Below are 20,955 nucleotides of genomic sequence, written 5' to 3' on the forward strand. Positions count from 1 at the left end.
GAGAGATGCTGGGACCTGGGGATACTGCTGTCCATCCTGCTGCCCCATGGCCACTAATGCAGTTTGAGGTAACCATCTGGCCCCATAATGGTATTTATTACCATCTCTATATACCCTGTAATATAGTAGTTGCCCGTAGGTGTGCATGGGTGAGTGAATGTTGTGTTAGTGTGTCCTGCGTTAGGTTGGTGCCCTATCCTGGGTTGTTTCCTGTCTTGCACCCGTAGCCTCCAGGATAGACTCTGGACCCCCATGACCCTGAATACAAATGTTGTATGTGGTACTAAGTTTTCGTCTTTTTGTGTGGTTGTGTACTATACAGGCTGTAATCGCAAACACTTTCCTCCAGGATAATAAACGTTTTCTGATTCCAATTCAGATTCTGATTCTAATTCTAATTCTGTGTGTAATGAGGGAGTGGATGTGTGTGACTTGTTCTGGCAGCCTGTGTCATCCTCAGGACGCTAGTATACCGCCACCTTCTACGTCGTCCTCACGGTTCTAGTATACCGCCACCATCTACGTCGTCCTCATGGCACTAGTATACCGCCACATTCTATGTCGTCCTCAGGGCACTAGTATACCGCCACCTTCTACGTCGTCCTCACGGTTCTAGTATACCGCCACCATCTACGTCGTCCTCATGGCACTAGTATACCGCCACATTCTATGTTGTCCTCAAGGCACTAGTATACCGCCACCATCTACGTCGTCCTCATGGCACTAGTATACCGCCACCTTCTATGTCGTCCTCAGGGCACTAGTATACCGCCACCTTCTACGTCGTCCTCACGGTTCTAGTATACCGCCACCATCTACGTCGTCCTCATGGCACTAGTATACCGCCACATTCTATGTTGTCCTCAAGGCACTAGTATACCGCCACCTTCTATGTCGTCCTCAGGGCTCTAGTATACCGCCACCTTCTATGTCGTCCTCAGGGCACTAGTATACCGCCACCTTCTATGTCGTCCTCAGGGCTCTAGTATGCCGCCACCTTCTATGTCGTCCTCAGGGCTCTAGTATACCGCCACCTTCTATGTCGTCCTCAAGGCACTAGTATACCGCCACCTTCTATGTCGTCCTCAGGGCTCTAGTATACCGCCACCTTCTATGTCGTCCTCAGGGCTCTAGTATACCGCCACCTTCTATGTCGTCCTCAGGGCTCTAGTATACCGCCACCTTCTATGTCGTCCTCAGGGCTCTAGTATACCGCCACCTTCTATGTCGTCCTCAGGGCACTAGTATACCGCCACCTTCTATGTCGTCCTCAGGGCTCTAGTATACCGCCACCTTCTATGTCGTCCTCAGGGCTCTAGTATACCGCCACCTTCTATGTCGTCCTCAGGGTACTAGTATACCGCCACCTTCTATGTCGTCCTCAAGGCACTAGTATACCGCCACCTTCTATGTCAGCCTCGGGGCGCTAGTATGCCGCCACCTTCTATGTCGTCCTCGGGGCTCTAGTATGCTGCCACCTTCTATGTCGTCCTCAGGGCTCTAGTATGCCGCCACCTTCTATGTCGTCCTCACGGCTCTAGTATGCCGCCACCTTCTATGTCGTCCTCAGGGCACTAGTATGCCGCCACCTTCTATGTCGTCCTCACGGCTCTAGTTTGCCGCCACCTTCTATGTCGTCCTCAGGGCACTAGTATGCCGCCACCTTCTATGTCGTCCTCAGGGCTCTAGTATACCGCCACCTTCTATGTCGTCCTCACGGCTCTAGTATGCCGCCACCTTCTATGTCGTCCTCAGGGCTCTAGTATGCCGCCACCTTCTATGTCGTTCTCAGGGCTCTAGTATGCCGCCACCTTCTATGTCGTCCTCAGGGCACTAGTATGCCGCCACCTTCTATGTCGTTCTCAGGGCTCTAGTATGCCGCCACCTTCTATGTCGTCCTCAGGGCTCTAGTATGCCGCCACCTTCTATGTCGTTCTCAGGGCTCTAGTATGCCGCCACCTTCTATGTCGTTCTCAGGGCTCTAGTATGCCGCCACCTTCTATGTCGTCCTCAGGGCGCTAGTATACCGCCACCTTCTATGTCGTCCTCAGGGCGCTAGTATACCGCCACCTTCTATGTCGTCCTCAGGGCTCTAGTATACCGCCACCTTCTATTCTCCAATGCCCGAGCCCCATGGGCCTGTTTGCCATCACAAAGAACCAGGTTCTTTACATGACTGGACAGATTCTAGGTTGATTTATTATAGTTGTGGCCCTGGATTTAACCTTTTATTGAAAGGTCTGTTTCACATATGTGTCCACTATATCCCCACATAAAGGTTTTATTAATATATTGTTATAATGATATATTATTATTATAACTAAAGTGAGTATAACTTTTTTACATATTACAGGATGTTTAAAGAAACTCATTAAAGGAGTGGTTCTCTTTTTTTTTACTTTACATTTTAGACATACCAGAGCGATTAACGTGATGTTAAGGAATGCGTCACAGACCCAGCTAGACTGTAATTACACATCTGTTTGTTTTCGTTAGCCTGGCTGCTGCGATTGGCCGGGTGGAGCATCAGGTGCTGACTCGGCGCTCCTGAGGAAAAGGCATCGGGGGCGGGAGGCGGTGGCAGCCACACTTCTTAATTGTGCTGCACATAGAAACTGAGGTGGATCTCTTTAAATTAGGTTGAAGTTTCTGTTTACTATTATTGTGGATTGGCGGAGAGTTGCTTGGGACTCGTCTGCGATTGGGAGGAAGGCCTAAGCGACGGAGACGTCATTCCTTTCTCTGCTGTCTGGGAACACGAAGCTAATTGAGAATGTGAGCAGCATCTTCCTCATGCAGTATAACAGCATGGGAGAGGAATTAGCTGCTTCCTCAGAGGGAGGGGCCGTGGGCTGCACACTGCAGACCTCGGGTTCAAATGCTAACCTAATTTTAGTGTTTTTTTTCCCCACTGTTTAGTGCTTTTATTTAAGCATCCGAGTTTTATAAATTGCTCACTGGCACAACATCAACCTCCTCCCAAACAAGAAAACTCAACTCATGAACCTGTAGACATCCACCTATGTGAGATGTGGATCCCTTCCATGCGCATGTGTGCTTATGGTGAGGTGCATTATGGGATGTCAACAGCAACATACACTGTAATGCAGCCTCGTAAACAGAGCCTACTGCTGCAGGGTCATTTAAAGGGAGCAAGGGAGCGATTTGACAGAATTATCCACTCTGAAGGGTTTTATAGTGCCGCACAGCTCTGCTCAGCAGCCGCCGGGGATTGTGGGTACTCAAATCACCCACCACCTACGGCCGCACGCTGAGGTTTTATCGTGGAACAGCATTAATACCCCATCCAGGCGTAATACTTGATTTTTTTCATCCAGCGTAACTTCTCTAATAAGCTTCTTTACGGATCTGCAGTCTGCCAGATGCTTAATCTTATTACACACATATTGCCATCTCAAAACAGAAGTTGGATCTGAGTGACACAATTGCTTCAGTGAGCCTTAGAACTAATTAATTTCTGCAGTTCTTTTTTGAGCATTAAGTATTTTTGGTCGGGGTGTTTGGTGTTCGCATGTACTCCGTTTTGATGTGCTGTACTCTACGCTTCACATTAATTACTCTATTGATTGTAGAGATAAGACAGATGTATGTAACTTTTTTTTTTTTGGTGTTTCAGCCAATGGCATCTCAGATGAGCACATTTGTCTCTGGGCAGATGAAAAGGGCAGGTTGGAATTTAGAGAAACCAGGCGGGCATTTGACTCTGTGACCTACATCCTCAAAGACTTCTCTCTCCCACTCTCTCTCTCTCTCGCTCTCTCTCTCTCACCCGCATGTCTTTCGTGTCATGGCGTGCTGTGTTTCACCTTGCCTGGTTTCACCGAGAGAGAGAGAGAGAGAGGGAGAGAGAGCGCATTTCCGCTCTGAAACAGTCTCCGATCAGGGGCTGATTGCCGATTCCTGCACCCTCCACTTCCCCCCTGTGTCAGACGGGTGCAGAGGCTTTGCCCTTGCCTGGAGCAGGACCTCCGGGCTTCCATACGGCGAGAAGGGAGGCCACCGGCCATCTAGTTTAGTGCCGGAGGCCGGGGAGACCCAGGCAAAGAGAGAGGATGAACAGCAGCATGGCTCAGCTCGCCAGTGCCGAGGTGATTGACTTACATCAGCTGACCTCAAACAGACACAGTGGGGAAGCCAGACCATCTAAAGCGATTTACAGGACTGAGATCAGTTGTGTATGAACAAGCACAGGAGTGAAACCTGCTCGTCCTGCTTATAGCAACTTAAAGCTAAACGTCACTTAAAATTCCCCCTATACAGGCAGCTGGTAAGAAGGTAAACCAGCCATTGTGACGTATCTTAGTTTATGTAAAAGCGATTCTGAGACGTGGGTGGAAAGGTGAGGTCATCGCAAAGTTTTGGCCACCTGGTAGTAATTTTTCTTTTCATCATCAGTTTTTAAATTAATTTCACTCTTTAATCATTTTAACAACAACAACAAAAAAACTTGTTCGGTCTCATTTTCTTCAATCATCACCCCAGTTGATCACGCTGAGATAATTCTGTTCTGTAGTAAACTTTGGGAAATCCTAATGGAACCAGCGATGGAACTTACTCATTAAGGTGTTTTTTTTTTTTTCCACAGAAACCAAACCGTTGTTTCTGAAATTCAGCCTCCTGTAACCTTATCAGATTTTCGAAGAAATGCATAATTTGGCGGATTAAAGGGCAGATACCGCAGCCGTCCGGGTTTATTGGCTTGTATACACTGAAGCTTTCTGCTTTTCACATGAACCTCCACTGCCTGTAAGAAAGGTCAGTCAATATGTATGGAAATCAAGGAGAGGGTGACACGGGGGGGGGGGGGGGGGGGGGGCAGAAAGGGCTATCCTTGTGATGTTATACTTCAAACCATGGTCTCCCCGTCGCGTACTCCGAAAGGCTCACTGTAATGCCATTGGGCAACCAAAACAATTCATCTTGAGATCCTGTCTGAATGACCAGTTTAAAGGGATTTCGAGCCGCCGAGCAGACCTTTGTAATCCAGAAGGTGTGCGTTTGCCAGAACGTTGCTGCGCATCAACAGCTTCCCCCAAGATGGGGTGGGGGGCTGATGGAGACAGGCGATTTTCTCCTCACAGCCCAAGAGCTCTGTGGTGAAAACAACCAGAGAGGGAGAGAGAGAAAGAGAGAGAGAGAGGAAGAAAGGAGCCTGTCTGTCGGGTCTCGGGTCAGTGTTATTGAATCCGACAGTTGACAGTTGATAATAATCCCATTTCCATTCTCTGCTATGGCCCACATTTCTGCCTGTCTAGAGATGGACTCCAATAATTGAGCTCTTCATCTGTGGGATTGTTATCATAATACTCTGGAACCCGCTGTCAGTGCAGCAGAGCGTGGTGGTGATGCGTCCGTCAGTAAGGCCAACGGTCCAGCCCGCTGCACTTAACGGGTATCGATCACCGTCGAATCTGCTGCCACCTCTTGTAAGCTCCTGCGATCAGAGTTAAAATGAGACAATCTCCTTAGGTGGCAGGCCGTAGCCAAGAGACATCATGGTCTGTTTGGCTGCTACGGTATGGACACATACACCAATCAGCCATAACATTAAGACCACTTGCCTAATATCCTGTAGGTCCCCCCTGAGTCAGCAAAACAGCTCTGGTCCATTGAGGTTTGGACTCCCTAAAGCCTCTGCACAATATTAGCAGTTTAAGTCCTGTAAATTGTGAGGTCGGGCCTCCATGGATTGGACTTGTTTGTCCAGCACATCCCACAAATGCTCGATCAGTTTGAGATCTGAAGAAATTGGAGACCAAGTCAATACTTTGAATTCTTTTTCATGTTCCTCAAACCATTCCTGAACAATTTTTGCAGTGTGGCAGGGTGCATTATCCTGCTGAAAGAGGCCACTGCCATCGGGGAATACCACTGCCATGAAGGGGTGTACTTGGTCTGCAGTAACGTTTAGGTCGATGTCAAAGTGAGATGTACATGAATGCCAGGACCCAAGGTTCCCCTGCAGAACATCGCCCACAGCATCACTCTGTCTCTGCCAGCTTGCCTTCTTTCCATAGTGCATCCTGGTGCCATTTCTTCCCCAGGTAAATGATGCACACGTACACGCCCGTTCGGATGATGTAACACAAAATGTGACTCATCAGAACAGGCCACCTTCTTCCATTGCTCTATGGTCCAGTTCTGATGTTCACGTGCCCATCGTAGGCAGCGGACAGGTCTCAGCGTGGGCACTCTGTTCAATCTGCAGCTGCATAGCCTCATACGCAGCAAGCTGCAAAGCACTATGTGTTGAGACACCTTTCTGTCATAGCTAGCATTTACTTTTGTATCAGTTTATACTACAGTAGCTCTCCTGTGAGATGGGGTAGCCTTCAGTGAGTCTTGGGCGCCCATGACCTTGCCACCAGCTCATGGGTTGACATTCCTTGGACCACTTCTGGTAGGTACTGACCACTGCATACTGGGAACATCCCACAAGACTGGGTGTTTTGCAGATGCTCTGACCCAGTCGTCTAGCCATCACAATTTGCCCCTTGTCAAAATCGTTCAGATCCTTACGCTTGTCCATTTTCCCTGCTCCCAACACGTTAGCTTCAAGAACTGACTGTTCCCTTGCCTAATATATAATGGCATCTTTGACAGGTGCCACTGTAATGTTATTCACTTCCCCTGTCGGTGGTTTTAATGTTATGGCTGATTGGTGTAGGTGTAAGTCTGTAAAAAAGGGATGATTCATCAAACTGAGAGGTATCGTTGGGGTAATAATAAAAGATGGAGGAGGTCAACGTCAACTCCATCTTTGCATTTGTAAATTTGAAAATAAGCTACTCAGTAATATCACACCACCATATTCTTCAAAGTCAGATTGTGCTGTTTGTGCGTGGTCACATGACACTTCAAGGTGCACCTGACACGTCATGTGAGCACCTTTGCACTGATCCTATGCAACATCTGTTGTGTTGTACAAACAGCTGAACTTGCTTCCAGGCCTTGTCTTTTATGTCCTTTTGACTATGACACCGATGCAGGGAGGTGATTAGAGACTGAGAAACCTTAAGCCTTATGGACTGTCCCACTTCTTGAAGGAAAAGCAGATCTACAGCTGTAAATTTCTTTCACATTAAATAGTGAAGCGGCATGCTGTTAATCTCTGTATGAGTAATGTCAGGCTCATTTGCTTCAGCTCAAACCTCTTTACGTGACCAAACTCAGGAAGTGGTTGATGCAGCCCTCAACCCGACTACCTAAACCTCAGTTTATGAGGTTTGATTTCTCTTACTGGAGAGCAGTAGAACAATAAATATTTAATCCTTTGGCCCGGTGCTCTAGGTCTGAGTAGGATTCAGTTGGGCTTCTTCAAAATGTGTCCTCCATTTACTAGTTCAGCACGTTTTTCGTCGGTAGTTGGTATCAACTAAAGACCAACTAAAAGGACTAGTTAACTCACCGATTTATTGCAGATTTTTTTTTAGATCTCTCTGGACTGACAAGCAGTCAGTTATGTTCGACCTGGCTTTAACAGCACGCCATCGTGACTTTTGTTCCATTTGTCACCGAAACCAAACGGTTCAAATTTGAGTCCGCTACGACCCGGTGGTCGAGTGGGGGGGGGGGGTCACGTGACCTTGTGCCCATGCGGCAACTTGTCATCAGACCTGTTGTTCCCATGGCAACCCCCCCTAGGGCAGAACGCACAGCACGTGTCCTCCTATTGTATGTTGCCAGGTAACCGCCGGGAGTGGCGGAGACGTACGGCCGTCGCCATTGGCTGCTTCCCCTCCAGGGTCAGAGGTCACCGTGGCTACATGGGGGTCGCGGTCCTGCGAGGGGAGCCCGGCTCAGCACTCCTCTTAAGCCTCGGCCCCACGGCCTTGCCTCATGCTCCCGGCAAAGCCAGGCACGGCCTGCTTTTGTTGTCCAAATTAGGCCGCATAAAACCCAGCGCTGCCTGCTAAGCAGGTCTATTAACAAAGGGGGCAAAAGACACAAAGGGTCTGCTACCTCCTGGGGATTTGAGACATTTTCCCTCTCTCTCCATGTCTTTTACAGTACATTATTCTGGAATAACCCTAGGACGCTGCTGGACGGAGAAACGAGCGAAGGAAGGGCTTCCACTTTACATATGAACGAGAGTATAACTCCTCTCAAACGTTCCATTTGTGCTCACGGGTGGGTGGAATGTGCCGAAGCCGCTAAGCATTACGCCGTCCTCCGCTAAGCCGCCGGCCTGAGGTACGCGGGCGGGGCGCCATTATGCGCGGATCTGCAGTGCTAATTAGGGCCCGATTACAAACGAGAATTGATTTACTGATTCTGCCTGACCGCCATCGCCTGAGCACAATATTGACGTTTCTTGTCTGCAGTGATTCAAACCCATGAAAGAAATGCTCCTCGTATCACGGTTAAAAAAAATAAACTCATGGTGAAAGACATGAATAGTGATGAGGAGCTAGGGGCAAACGTCTGGTGATTAACTGTTATTATCAGTGAAAACTTTGTGTGAATAATCGTGCCTGTGTTTAAGGTACTGTTGATTGGCCAGCTGTCTGCATGTTGGCGTGTTCCTCGACATTGTGGTCCCTGTAGTCCAGTCTTGGCGTAACGGGGTCACCAGTTCAGGTCCCAGTGGCCCCTGCTGCCATCGGCCTGATGGGAGATGCTAGTGTCGTGGAAAAGACCCAGCATGCCGATCTGGGGCGTATTACTCCATTCCGTGGCCCCAACCAGAAAGGTCCCCGGAGACCCGATTGCTTTGACTGGGCTTTGAGCGTGAAGCAAAGTGCTGGGAGAGTGTGAGGAAGTGTAGGGGATATATTGCTCACCCACAGAGCTCCAGCTCATCCATAAACTGGGAGCAGTGGGAGAATGTCCCGTTCAGAGCTCCATCATAGCGCATCTGTGATGTCACTGAAACTGGGAGCTGTGGGAGACATTCCCGGCCCATATAATCCAGTTAACATGTAATCTGGGTTCAGGGGTGAAGATTATGTCCTGGCAGTTATTTGTAAGTATGGAGTAATGTTCGTCCTGTGTGCCCCAGCCGGACCATCCTGCTACGGTCTTTGGATTGCCCTCAGCTGTTTATGGTGTCAGACTCTGCGTGTTCGAATCTGTCCTTGTTTAGGTCGCCCTGCCTGATTGGGTCAGCTGTTTATGCTCCTCTGTTTGTGTAGTCTGCAGACTCTGCGTGTTTGGACCAGCCTACTGAGGTGTTTGGGTCGGCCTGCCTGGGAGTTATAGGGTCTGGGTTGGGGACAGAGTAACACCACGCTGCAGGATCCGTGACTTTAGAGTTTTTTACACAAGGATGCTGATAAAACCCAGTTTACCTGAAGGTACAAGCTAAATAGTTACATAACCAATCATTCCTCCAATGATGCTCTCAGATGTTGACTGAGAATACATCAAATGTTGCAGAGCTCAGAAGGCTGTTTGGCTCTATTTACATTAAGATAAAAAAAAAAAACTCTATTCACTGACCTTGTGCAAAAAAAGCGAGTTACTTAATCCTAAAGTCATCAATATGTGTTTGTCTTGCTACTTGTGACTCGAGGATATTGGGCTCTTCTTCGGCTGGTAGCAACACGTCAGAAAATGATATGGAGACAACTGAGGCCATTTTCATGGTTTCAGTTTACAATGCTGGAGGCAGGAAGAGTTTTAATTAGACGCAATCAGTTTGAAGCTGGCGATGGGGAAACGGCAGGCAGATTGTGTAAAACTAAATTAAAATTCCCGGAAGCCCCTTGCTGGAAGGGAAGCATCGGAACGCCATGGTCATGTAGAGGTTGCCATAGAGGTCGCCATAGAGGTCGCCATAGAGGTTTCGCTTTCTCGTGGTGCCTGGCCGCGCCGTACAAGCCGCCGTGTGTGATTGACAGACAAGCATTACTTCATTTCCTGTTCCGTCAGGCAGTAGGTGGTGGTTAGAGTGGCATAGCCAGAAAAGGTGAATCAAACACCCTTTTTGGAGAGTGATAACAGACACCGTAACCCCCCTCCCCATCAGGTTGGACGAGTAGCGCTTCAATAATGCTAGAGTCTTCTGTGCGTCTTGCACGAGGCCTTCGATGCGTGTGATCCGCTGACTCGAGGGGTCATATCGCATGAATTCCCCCCCCCCCCCACCCCTGATGTCTGTGACGGGGATTTCCACAGGCAGGATGGTGACATATTTAAAGTCTAAGACAGACTGGGCATTTTTGTCAGTTGCACAAACTGGGCCTTATGCATAGAGATGTTTGGAACAAATGTGTTAGGGTTAGGGTTAGGGTTAGGGTTAGGGTTAGATGAAGTTCGAGGAGGCAGAGCTGAACCTCGCATCTCACCAGGTGGGGGTTCAGACCCTCACCCCAGCTCTGCGTATGTTCTCTCAGTGTTTATGCGGGTTTCCTTCAGGTCCTCCCATTGGGTGACTTTCCATCTCTAAACTGCCCACAATGTGTGAGCGTGCCTCAAGATGGGCTGGCATCCCGTCCAGGGCGTCCCCTGCCTCGTGCCCCGCGCTTCCTGGGACAGGCTCCAGGCTCAGTGTGTCCCTGGACTGGATAAATGAGAAGGGGACAGACAGGAAGTGACACGTCTCAGCTGCGTTATCGTCAGTCCCGCCCTACGTGCAGATATGGCGCATCGATGCAGGGAAAGATCCGCCCTGGAGGAGCTGGAGATACCCGCAGGTGCATCGTGACTCGCGGACGGATGCCGCGGCGTGAGGAACCTCAGAGATCTGCCAGTTTCTTGAGCTCACAGCACTAGAGCAGAAGGACAGGATGCTTTTTGGTTCTTGGGGTGACGATGTGGACAGATGAGGCTCAGAATGACGGGACTCAGAGCAGAAGCGCAGGCTGGCTGGGCACCGCGGCGCCAAGCAGGGATTCCCCTTTCCCTCTTCCCGTGTGTCCGGCGTGCTGAATGACGGACTCCTTCCCCCTCCCTGTGGGTGTACCGGGTAACACGGTGACCCCTCTAATGATTTAATTATTCATTTTGCGGGTGACAGCTCACCTCTGTGGCAGCACTGGGACCCGTTGGGTAATCCTAAAGGAGCCGGGGGTCCCTCGAGGGGTTTCCCAGGCCTGCACGGGAGCCGCCTGGGCCTTTCCCAGCGACACTGTGACGGCTGAGGGCTGAGGGCCTCCTCGTTTTTCAAACTGTCGCCTCAGCATCCGGACCTCAGCTTCTCCACAGGAAGGGGAAACCGCGACTGAATTACTGCTGCTTTTTACAATTGTATTCATTTTTCTGGGCTATTGTTTATTTGTAATAATTTTACGTTTTTATGAGATATTATATAATAGATAATTATTTTTCAGTTCGTTAAAAACAAAAAAATTGGAATAGCTGTCTGGTTCACACTATGGCCACTCTCTGTGTTCCCTATACATTTTCTACTAGATACAATTTCTACTAATTATAGATATTTAATGGAATATACTCTCTGTGGGTGGGGCTGGAATCCCTCACAGAGGGGATGATGAGTCAGGTGATCATGAATGCTTGCAGTGATTGGCTCCACCTCATCCTCCTCATTCCCAGCATCCCCCTATATATCACTGTTGTGTTTTTGACACATTCTTGGTGTTTGGTAGTGGTGATCTGAAAATATGCAAATGTAAAGGTTCTGTTCAGCACGCCAACTTACCCACATATACACAGGTTGACAGTTGTTGATGTTTAATGGGTGGGGGCTTCATTTTCGCAGACCTGAGGAGGGATTTAGCACCGAAGTGGAGTCTCCCTGACTGCTGGGAATGGGGTGGGGGGGCGGTCAGTGCTTTTGTGTTACAAGGATACGGGCAGAGGGGATGCATTTATTTTCAAAATGTCTGTGTGAAAAATGGAGGATGTCACCGAGATTCCTGTTTTTCCACGCAGTGTCCTGGCCGACGTGTATGAAAGCACGGAGTAAAAATAGCACTCAGGAAGAGCTACTGTGAATGGGTGGGGGTGGGGGTGGGGGTGGGGGTGGGAGGCAGGGTCACACCGGAGAGGGGAGGGAAGCCAGCTCTGAGCAAGGAAATGAGAGAGCTGCGATGTCTGGTCGCCCCTTTTCTTCTGCATGCTGGATGGTGTGGGGTATAGGGCTGTGATCAGAAGGTCATCAGGTCAAAGCCTAGGTAAATGTGTATCTTCTAAATAAAATGTAAATATTGTGGTGTGCAGTGTGTAAAGGTGGGTGATGTAAGTGTGAGCCTGTATGGTGTAAGTGTGCAGAGTGTAATGGTGAGGGGTGTAAGTGTGCAGGGTGTAAAGGTGAGTGGTGTAAGTGTGCAGAGTGTAAAGGTGAGGGGTGTAAGTGTGCAGGGTGTAAAGGTGAGTGGTGTAAGTGTGCAGGGTGTAAAGGTGAGTGGTGTAAGTGTGCGGGGTGTAAAGGTGAGGGGTGTAAGTGTGCGGGGTGTAAAGGTGAGTGGTGTAAGTGTGCGGGGTGTAAAGGTGAAGGGTGTAAGTGTGCGGGGTGTAAAGGTGAGGGGTGTAAGTGTGTGGGGTGTAAAGGTGAGGGGTGTAAGTGTGCGGGGTGTAAAGGTGAGGGGTGTAAGTGTGCGGGGTGTAAAGGTGAGGGGTGTAAGTGTGCGGGGTGTAAAGGTGAGGGATGTAAGTGTGCAGGGTGTAAGTGTGCGGGGTGTAAAGGTGAGTGGTGTAAGTGTGCGGGGTGTAAAGGTGAGGGGTGTAAGTGTGCGGGGTGTAAAGGTAAGGGGTGTAAGTGTGCAGGGTGTAAAGGTGAGTGGTGTAAGTGTGCGGAGTGTAAAGGTGAGGGGTGTAAGTGTGCGGGGTGTAAAGGTGAGGGGTGTAAGTGTGCGGGGTGTAAAAGTGAGTGGTGTAAGGGTGAGGGGTGTAAGTGTGCGGGGTGTAAAGGTGAGGGGTGTAAGTGTGCGGGGTGTAAAGGTGAGGGGTGTAAGTGTGCGGGGTGTAAAGGTGAGGGGTGTAAGTGTGCGGGGTGTAAAGGTGAGGGGTGTAAGTGTGCGGGGTGTAAAGGTGAGGGGTGTAAGTGTGAACCTGTAAGAGGTAAGTTTGCAGAGTGGAAAAGTGAGTGGTTTAAGTGTGGGCCTAAATGTAAGTGTGCACAGTGTAAAGATGAGTGGATTAAGCGTGAGTCTGTAGGGTGTAAGTGTGCACAGTAAGTACTTCAGGTATAAAGTGAAGTGCCTGCTTCATTTATATCACCCCAGTTGACCCTTGCTCCCCCTACCCCCCCCCCCCCCCCCCCCCCAGTCTATTAAGTAATGTCCACAGCAGGAAGAGACGCATGTGACCTGCTGGGCTCAGCTCAAGGCAAATCCTTTTAAATGAGGCTCTCAGAAGCTGCTCGAGGGCTGCTGCTCTCAGCACCGAGTGCACAAAGCGAACCTGACGGGGAGAGAGAGGCAGAGCGCGGGCGAGAGAGGGAGGGGGTGGGCGAGCGAGGGAGGGAGGCAGGGAGACCAGGCCTGGAACTAGTTCAACCCACCCCCTCAACTGGCACTCAGCACCAGGCTGAATACCCAGAATAGGTCCGCGTGCACACGTGTGTCCGTGCGGGTGTGCACGCGCTCATACCCACGTGCATGTTCCGGCACGTGAGCAGACCCGTGTCACGCAGCTGGAGAGCGGGGGTAGGGGGCAGAGAGGGCGAAAGAACAGCCGGGCAGCTGGATGGATGTCCTGCATGCTTATCTTACGTTGCCAAGTGTGTGTGGGTGACCGACCCTCCGCTTGTGATTTTACGTACATTTATAGCTCTGCTCAAACTATCTGCTGGGTTACATCATTACTTGTCATCTGTGAAAGCCGGTAAGGGACCCTTGAGGTGATCCACCACTCTGATGGAGGAGAGAGAGCATGAGAGAGAGAGAAAGAGAGACAGAGAGAGAGACACCCCAAAACTCAGTTGTCTAAGGCGTGCCTGTGTCACCCGTTTCAGTGCGGGGCCCAAGGGAGACAACATCTACGAGTGGAGATCCACCATCCTGGGACCGCCGGGGTCCGTGTACGAGGGGGGGGTCTTCTTCCTCGACATCGCCTTCACGCCCGACTACCCCTTCAAACCGCCTAAGGTAAAGCCCCCCCCAACACGTGGGGCCACATGGTTTAGATGTCATTTATATGTTCACAACATGTGTGCATGCAACTGCAGCATAACCGTGTTTATGTTTGCATGTGTGTGTTTTGTGAAATCATGTGTTCTCTCATCTGGGTGTCTGTGCGTTCACAACACAACTCTGTATTCACTTAGGTGTTTATTTGTGCGTGTTAACTGTGTGCCTATGTATTCATTCAAATGTCAATTTATTTGTGTGTATTTTTACAGTTTTCCTGCATGTATGTGTGTGTGTGTGTGTGTGTGTGTATGTGCGTGTGTGTGCGTGTGTGTGCATGTGTATATGTGCGTATGTGTGTACAGTGTGTGTGTGTGTGTCCAGTGTGCCTGACCATTTATTTCCATTTCTTGTCTACAGAGTTTATGGTAGATTTACAGTCAGTTTGATGGTCCAAAAATGCCAAGGAAGATTCTTAAATCTGGGTGTGTTTTAGTTAAGAATATAGCAAGGGTGTATGATTGGTTTTAACATAGGTTACAGTATTGTTAGGCACGCATCCCTACGGTCCATACCCAGATCTGCACCCTTGGAATAAACAGTCGCTCCCCTGTTCTTAAAGTACCTAAGATCTTCAGCCTTGTTGATTCCCTGAGGTCAGAATAGCAGACAGACTCTCTGCTACATGCACTGTGTCGTAGTGGCTGTATTAGATCCACCTGCTGCTGACACAAACAGCCTCCAACCGGTAATCATGCGGCTGTAGCTCACCACATGCCGAAAGCAGGCGGGGTCAAGAGGTTCAGCTACTCTGCGGCGTCCGGACGGCCCAGACGGCTGATCTAAGCGACTTCAAACGTGGTGTGATCGCTGCTGCCAGACGCGGCAACTCCCGCGTCTCGGAAACGGCCTCCTTCCTCCCATCCTGACACGTTACGGCAGTTTGCAGAAAATAGCACAATGGACGTAAAAAAAGGCTCCCGTTCGATGACATTTCTGCGGTTGAATAGACCTTGTTAATGGCCACAATGTCACAAGTGTGCAAATAACAGCTCAGGACAACAGCGGGGTGCAGAAAGGCTTCTCTGAACACGTTAACTGGGATAGGCTCCAGGCTTGTTACCCCATCTGCCCTTGGTGCATTTCCTGAGGCAAAAGTCGATCCTTCGTAATACTAGCTAGGTGTACCTAAGTTGCATTTATTTATTTAGCATTTATTTATTTAGCCGATCCTTTCGTCCAAGGCGATACGAAAGTGAGAAAGGCATGGGGGTGACTCTCAACGTCAGCCAAAATCCAGCCCCCCCCCAGGCGCGATGGGGGTTACGGGCCTCGCTTACGGGCCCAACAATGAAATGATTATAATATGGACTTTCACAGAGGGGGATAGTTTCTCTATTGCAAACCCACGGAACCACCCCCACTGACTGTGACCACAGAGCGCATATACTTTTCAGACAGACACCACAGTTAAATACGTACAAATATAGGCTGTTTTCAGTGGTCACAACAGATTTCTGAAGCTTGTGAGAAGGCCTGCCCTCCCCAGTCCGCGAGCGACAGGCGTTTTCATGACCCAGCAGTGTGGATTTGTTATTTTTGTTGATTTAATGAAATCGTTCCAGGCTACCCACAGAGTAATTGGGCTAAACAAGTTGCTAACAGTCGATGGCAAGAATTTCATCTGTTTTGTTGTTAAACATTTAACACGTTTGTTTGAGGGAGAGGATTAGTGACCACAACTCTGTAGACTAATCATTAGTTAAATACTAGTGTGTGTTTAGCCTTTGGAAAGCTTACAGTACTTATCTGAAGTGTTTGTTTGGTCTGGATGGCGTCAACTGGATTTGAAAATATAAATATATCTAGCTTTATTTTTGGGCCTGATGTCACAGCCTCATCCCACACAGTGAGATTTTTTTAACGAAACTCTGTTACTTTCGTTTGGTGGACTATGCTGTGGAGTCCTGCTTAAGTAAATAGTTGAACTGTCAAAATGGAGAGTCCAGTCTTGTCTGATGGTCAGCAGTCTTTAGTTTTCTCTGAGTTATTTATGGATTATGCCTTTCTGGATGCTAAAACTGAAGGAGAGAAAAATCACTCGCCTCGAAAATTAAATTGCATTTACGTTGAAGAGTTATGGGACATTTTAGGCTTTATGGGAGTTTCAAGATATCTAAGAAATTCAGTAATGAAATACGTCTAATTTCAAAGACAGCATTGGTTGAATGAAAGTCAACGGCATTATGCAATCTGAAGGAATCGGTGAATATCCTGGGAAGGCTTTTCCGGACCCGCTTTGGTCTTCACCGTTCTCAGGTTAGCATTGATTTCCTGGGAAGGCTTTTACGGACCGGCTTTGGTCTTCGCCGTTCTCAGGTTAGCGTTGATTTCCTGGGAAGGCTTTTACGGACCCGCTTTGGTCTTCGCCGTTCTCAGGTTAGCGTTGATTTCCTGGGAAGGCTTTTACGGACTGGCTTTAAACTTTTCCATTCCAGGTGACATTCCGCACGAGGATCTACCACTGCAACATCAACAGCCAGGGCGTGATCTGCCTGGACATCCTGAAGGACAACTGGAGCCCCGCCCTCACCATCTCCAAGGTGCTGCTGTCCATCTGCTCCCTGCTCACCGACTGCAACCCCGGTGAGAACCACGGGAACTGCCCCCCCACAGAGGAGGTCACAACTCATTTGGCATGTTTACATGGTCCAATTCCAGGTCTTGCCGTATAGTTTACCCCTGATATACACATGTAGCATTTCACGCCCGCATTTTGAACAGCAAGGTGGTTCTTTTACAAACCCCCTCTGTAGCCTCTAACATTCTGGCAGCCTTTGGGGAATAGGGAGAGTGAGGAGGCATGCACACCCCCACACCCCCCCAGCTCCTTTGACAGGAAGTAAATGACCCTCGTTTCTTTCTCCAGTTGGCCCAATGTAGAGAATTACCCCCCCCCCATCCAATCTGTTATCCGTGGATGGAAATGCATGAGAGACAAACCCCACCCCGTGTGCCCTGAAGCTGCTCTTTACACAGGAGGGATGTGCTCATTAACGGGGGGGTGGGGGGGCAGGGAGCAGAATAACAGGCAGTGGTGAATCCCGCACACGGGCACTCCCCGCCTCCCTGTCGCGCCCCCCCCCCCCCCGCAGCACACGCCTTTGTCTCCAGATAAGCAGCGATACCATCGGCACACGGGTGACCTAGGACTTCCAGGGCAGGCGGATCCCTCACCTCGTCACTGCAGGTCACCCTGCAGATTCCCCGCATATGTCTGTCTCAGCTCGTGTCTCTGTCTCCCGTCCACAGCTGACCCCCTGGTTGGGAGCATCGCCACACAGTACCTGACCAACAGAGCGGAACACGACAGGATAGCCAAACAGTGGACCAAGCGATACGCCACATAGATCCTCGGAGCCACGCCCCCCCCCCAAACCACCACCTCCCCCTTGCTCCTTGCTTCACCAAAACTCGTGTCCCTCCCCCTCCCCTCACTCTGTGAAAGCACACCCAGTCAGTGCGGCCTTGCCCCCCCCCCCCCCCATCCCTCACACCTTTTCTTTTTGTGAAAAGAATCGTCCTTTGTTCCTTGTTGACTTGAAAGCTTCTTTTTATACAAAGAGCAGACTTGGATTTTATTTTCCAACTCACTGAATGTTGAAACTGTCATAGAAAAAAAGCTTGATGATGATGATGATTATTATTATTATTATTATTGTTGTTATTATTATCCAGCTGAAACGTGTTTCCTCTCCTTTGAAAGTGACAGCAGGGACATTGCAGGTGATATTTTGTTTCCATTCTCGCCTAGTGTTTAGAATGAGTTTTTTTTTTTATGAAGTCATTTATGATTCACGTCCGCAGGAAGATAATGGAGATTTAATTTTTTACCCGACGCGCGGCGTTCGAATACACTATCCGAGCTCTACTTTCCTAATTTTTTAACGTATGTATTTTTTTTAAGATGGCAGCTGCGGAGGTGTCCGTCTGCCTGGTGTAGAGAGACGGCTGTGTAGATTTTTCTCCTGCCTGCTGCGGTTTGATGACAAAGCTGTTTGCTGTACACTCGCCTTGTGGACGCGCTCAATAAAACACTGGCCAAACCTGAACCCCAGAGTCTTCTTGGCTTTGGTCATTCTTTGGTCTCTTGATGCACTTCCAGCAGCATTATGTGTGCGATTCCGAGGTTAATCGGGAAGGACAAATGCATGCGTGAACTACAAGGAGGGTCCAGCTCTCCTTCTCCTTCTGGTTGGTGCAGAAGTTTTACAAAATGGAGCTCAGGAGTAAACATGGGGTCTCCTGCCAGATGGGGCCGCAATTAAGCTGTCGACTGAATAACGAATCTGAGGTATGAAAGCAAGAACCAAGAAGAAGCCCATCGATGCAGGCCGGTCTCTCTTTACGGAGGAACCCGCACATGTTCTTAACTGTGACATCACAGCTTACTCTCCATGGAGACGGAGCATCACCTGTGTCATTTTATAAAACTTTCGGTGTTCAAACAGTTCAGTATTAAAATAGTACTCAATATATTCTGTGTACTTTGTAATGTATATTTTCTGTTGTACAGAAGTGGTCTGTTAAATTTGGTTTTCCTTGAAAAATTAAAGATTTTTTTTTAAGAATACGCTACCAGCATACTTATGCAGTTTTATTTTTTTGCATGATCAAAGGTATTCACTTTCTCTTTTTTTATGAAACCCACTTGTCTGTAGCGTTTCCCTTTAGTTCTCTCTGCGTTTGGGAAGATGAAGGCTAAAGCCACAGAGTCTGCCACCTCTTCTGAAGGACGTAAGATGGCCTTTTGATTGTCGGCTGGTAGCTGCAGAGATCTGGCTCTGTGGGGAAACAGGCAGCAGTAACATGCAGCAGTAACATGCAGCAGTAACATGCAGCAGTAACATGCAGCAGTAACATGCAGCAGTAACATGCAGCAGTAACAGGCAGCGTTTTGCTTTTTTTCTGAAAGTGGTTCCTGGTGAAACCCTCAGAGAAGCTCCTCCTGAAGCCCATTCCATCCCTGCTAACACACTTTCAATCTAGGAACGTCTACCGAACGTTACGATTAGAGTATGAAACTTTCAAAGTGTCCAGTTTTCCAGATGTTTCAGGAACATTATCCCACTACTACAACTACAACATCTAAGAATAATAATAAACATAAATAATAATAATAATAATAATGATAAAAACAGATAAAGGGCTGCAGGTGATACTGGCACTATGACGGGTTAGAGGCTGGATGGCACCCCTATAAAATAATATTTTATTATAAAACAGCATTTTTCAACATTAATTGTGTTAAAAGGATGGTCAGGTAATATTTTTATCGTGCTGACATTGACAGAACCTTTGTTAAAATATAAAACATGGAAATAGGGTTCCGTTGACAGTACATTAAGAATGTTCCTTGCCAACTTTGCAAAGACCTTCACATGACATTGAGCAAAGTTTTGGGAATGTTCTCCGTTAGCTGGGCTGCTCCCAATCATCTGGATCTTCGGCGTTCCTGCTTTATCGGGGTTAACGGCAAATCCGGTGTGGCCTCGTGCACCAAATGGGTCTCCTGTTCCTCTCGGCTGCCTACCGCCGTAAGCTGAGCTCTCTGGCAAGATGTCAAGGTCCCCTAGTCAGGGCCACTGTTCACTGTAGGCAGCAAAAGCACTTGGACCCCAAATGACTTACATCATGGAGGAAGTGCAGTGAACGTCGGTTTTCTTGGTAGGTAATGTAATGCTTTGCCTCGGGCCCCTGAAAGGCTAGAGCCAGCTGTGCCCTTGGTGTCGCCTTTTCCCTCCACCCTGAGCTCAGCATCGAATTGGCGATCGCACACTGATGCCAGCATGCGCCTTGCCCAGGCCTAGAGCTGACACACATGGGTCTGCCTCTGTAACACATGCTTGTAATAAACATCAACTGGCATGCAGCTGTACAGATGCAAGCTCTACATCACAGTCCAGAACACCTACTGAGAACAGCCTTATTGTCTTCATGTGTTTTGTGGTAGCTTTTACTAAACCAAAGGTTCCACCTTCTAGAAATAAATTTTCCAGCAGTGTATGGCACAGTAACTCGGGACTCTGTACCCATGATCAGAATGTTGCCGGTTCAAATCCCAAAGCTGGCAGAATGGTTTCATTGTTAGATCCTTGAGCGAGGTCCTAAACTCCAATTGCGCCAGGAGATGGTTGAATATGTAAACGTATTCCTTCTTGTGCTTCATCTTGCCATAACTATCCAGATCACTGACAACAGACTTAATTAAGCGTCAATTCACCTGAGAATAATTATTGATATGAAGGTTAATTTCACAGTCACGATTTCCCCTGATTGAGCCGATGTCCTACGTGATTCATGATATGCACAGTCATCCGGGCACTGAAGAGCAGGATCCAACTTAAAATTTCATAGAAGAACCAGACATTACCTGCCACCTGCTGTTGATTTTGACCAGCATTTACAAATGAAGCACGTGGAGGATTCCAACTCAAATTTCATGTCACTGTAAGTACTTAATTACTGTGATTTCGTGGGATGTGAGTCTGTCTAATAGGTCTCCTTGTACCACAAGCAAAATGTCTATCACCATGCAATTTTATCAACATATCAACCGTGTGACCAGGAATTCACACGTAAGCAGCAGGAATGTGATCGCTGAGGCAAACTCAGCTTTACGATCAAAATTTTCAGGGGAACTCCTGTGGTGAAGGATTGAAGGTGGTGGATGGAGTGAGGATCTGACTTCCAACTGCCCCTAAAACTGACTAAGTAGCTCGGCTGTTAATCAGCTGGTAAACTTGACGTTAGAAGAGGAAACACTCTGGTGGAAACTCCCAGGAGCGTGTCAACCAGATAACACGTTCGCATATCCTGGCCTAACAGGCTTTAAATAGCATAGCCCTAAATTTTCATTTTTGTAACTCTCTAGTGATCCAGGTTCAAGGAATGGCAGGCG

At 48.5% G+C, this 20,955-nt stretch overlaps 1 protein-coding gene across 1 annotated transcript in view; it reads left to right on the forward strand.

Annotated features, from left to right (window-relative positions):
* Positions 1-18,106, forward strand: part of LOC111842811 (ubiquitin-conjugating enzyme E2 E2-like) — a 42,367-nt gene extending 24,261 nt beyond the window's left edge. The window contains exons 4-6 of the mRNA XM_023809824.2: positions 13,880-14,012; positions 16,493-16,640; positions 17,307-18,106. Coding sequence (XP_023665592.1) covers positions 13,880-14,012; positions 16,493-16,640; positions 17,307-17,404 — 379 coding nt within the window. The 3' untranslated portion in view covers positions 17,405-18,106. The remainder of the gene's footprint in view (positions 1-13,879; positions 14,013-16,492; positions 16,641-17,306) is intronic.
* Positions 18,107-20,955: the final 2,849 nt, after the last annotated feature.

This window comes from Paramormyrops kingsleyae, chromosome 23, assembly GCF_048594095.1.
Source record: "Paramormyrops kingsleyae isolate MSU_618 chromosome 23, PKINGS_0.4, whole genome shotgun sequence".
Classification (NCBI taxonomy): domain Eukaryota; kingdom Metazoa; phylum Chordata; class Actinopteri; order Osteoglossiformes; family Mormyridae; genus Paramormyrops; species Paramormyrops kingsleyae.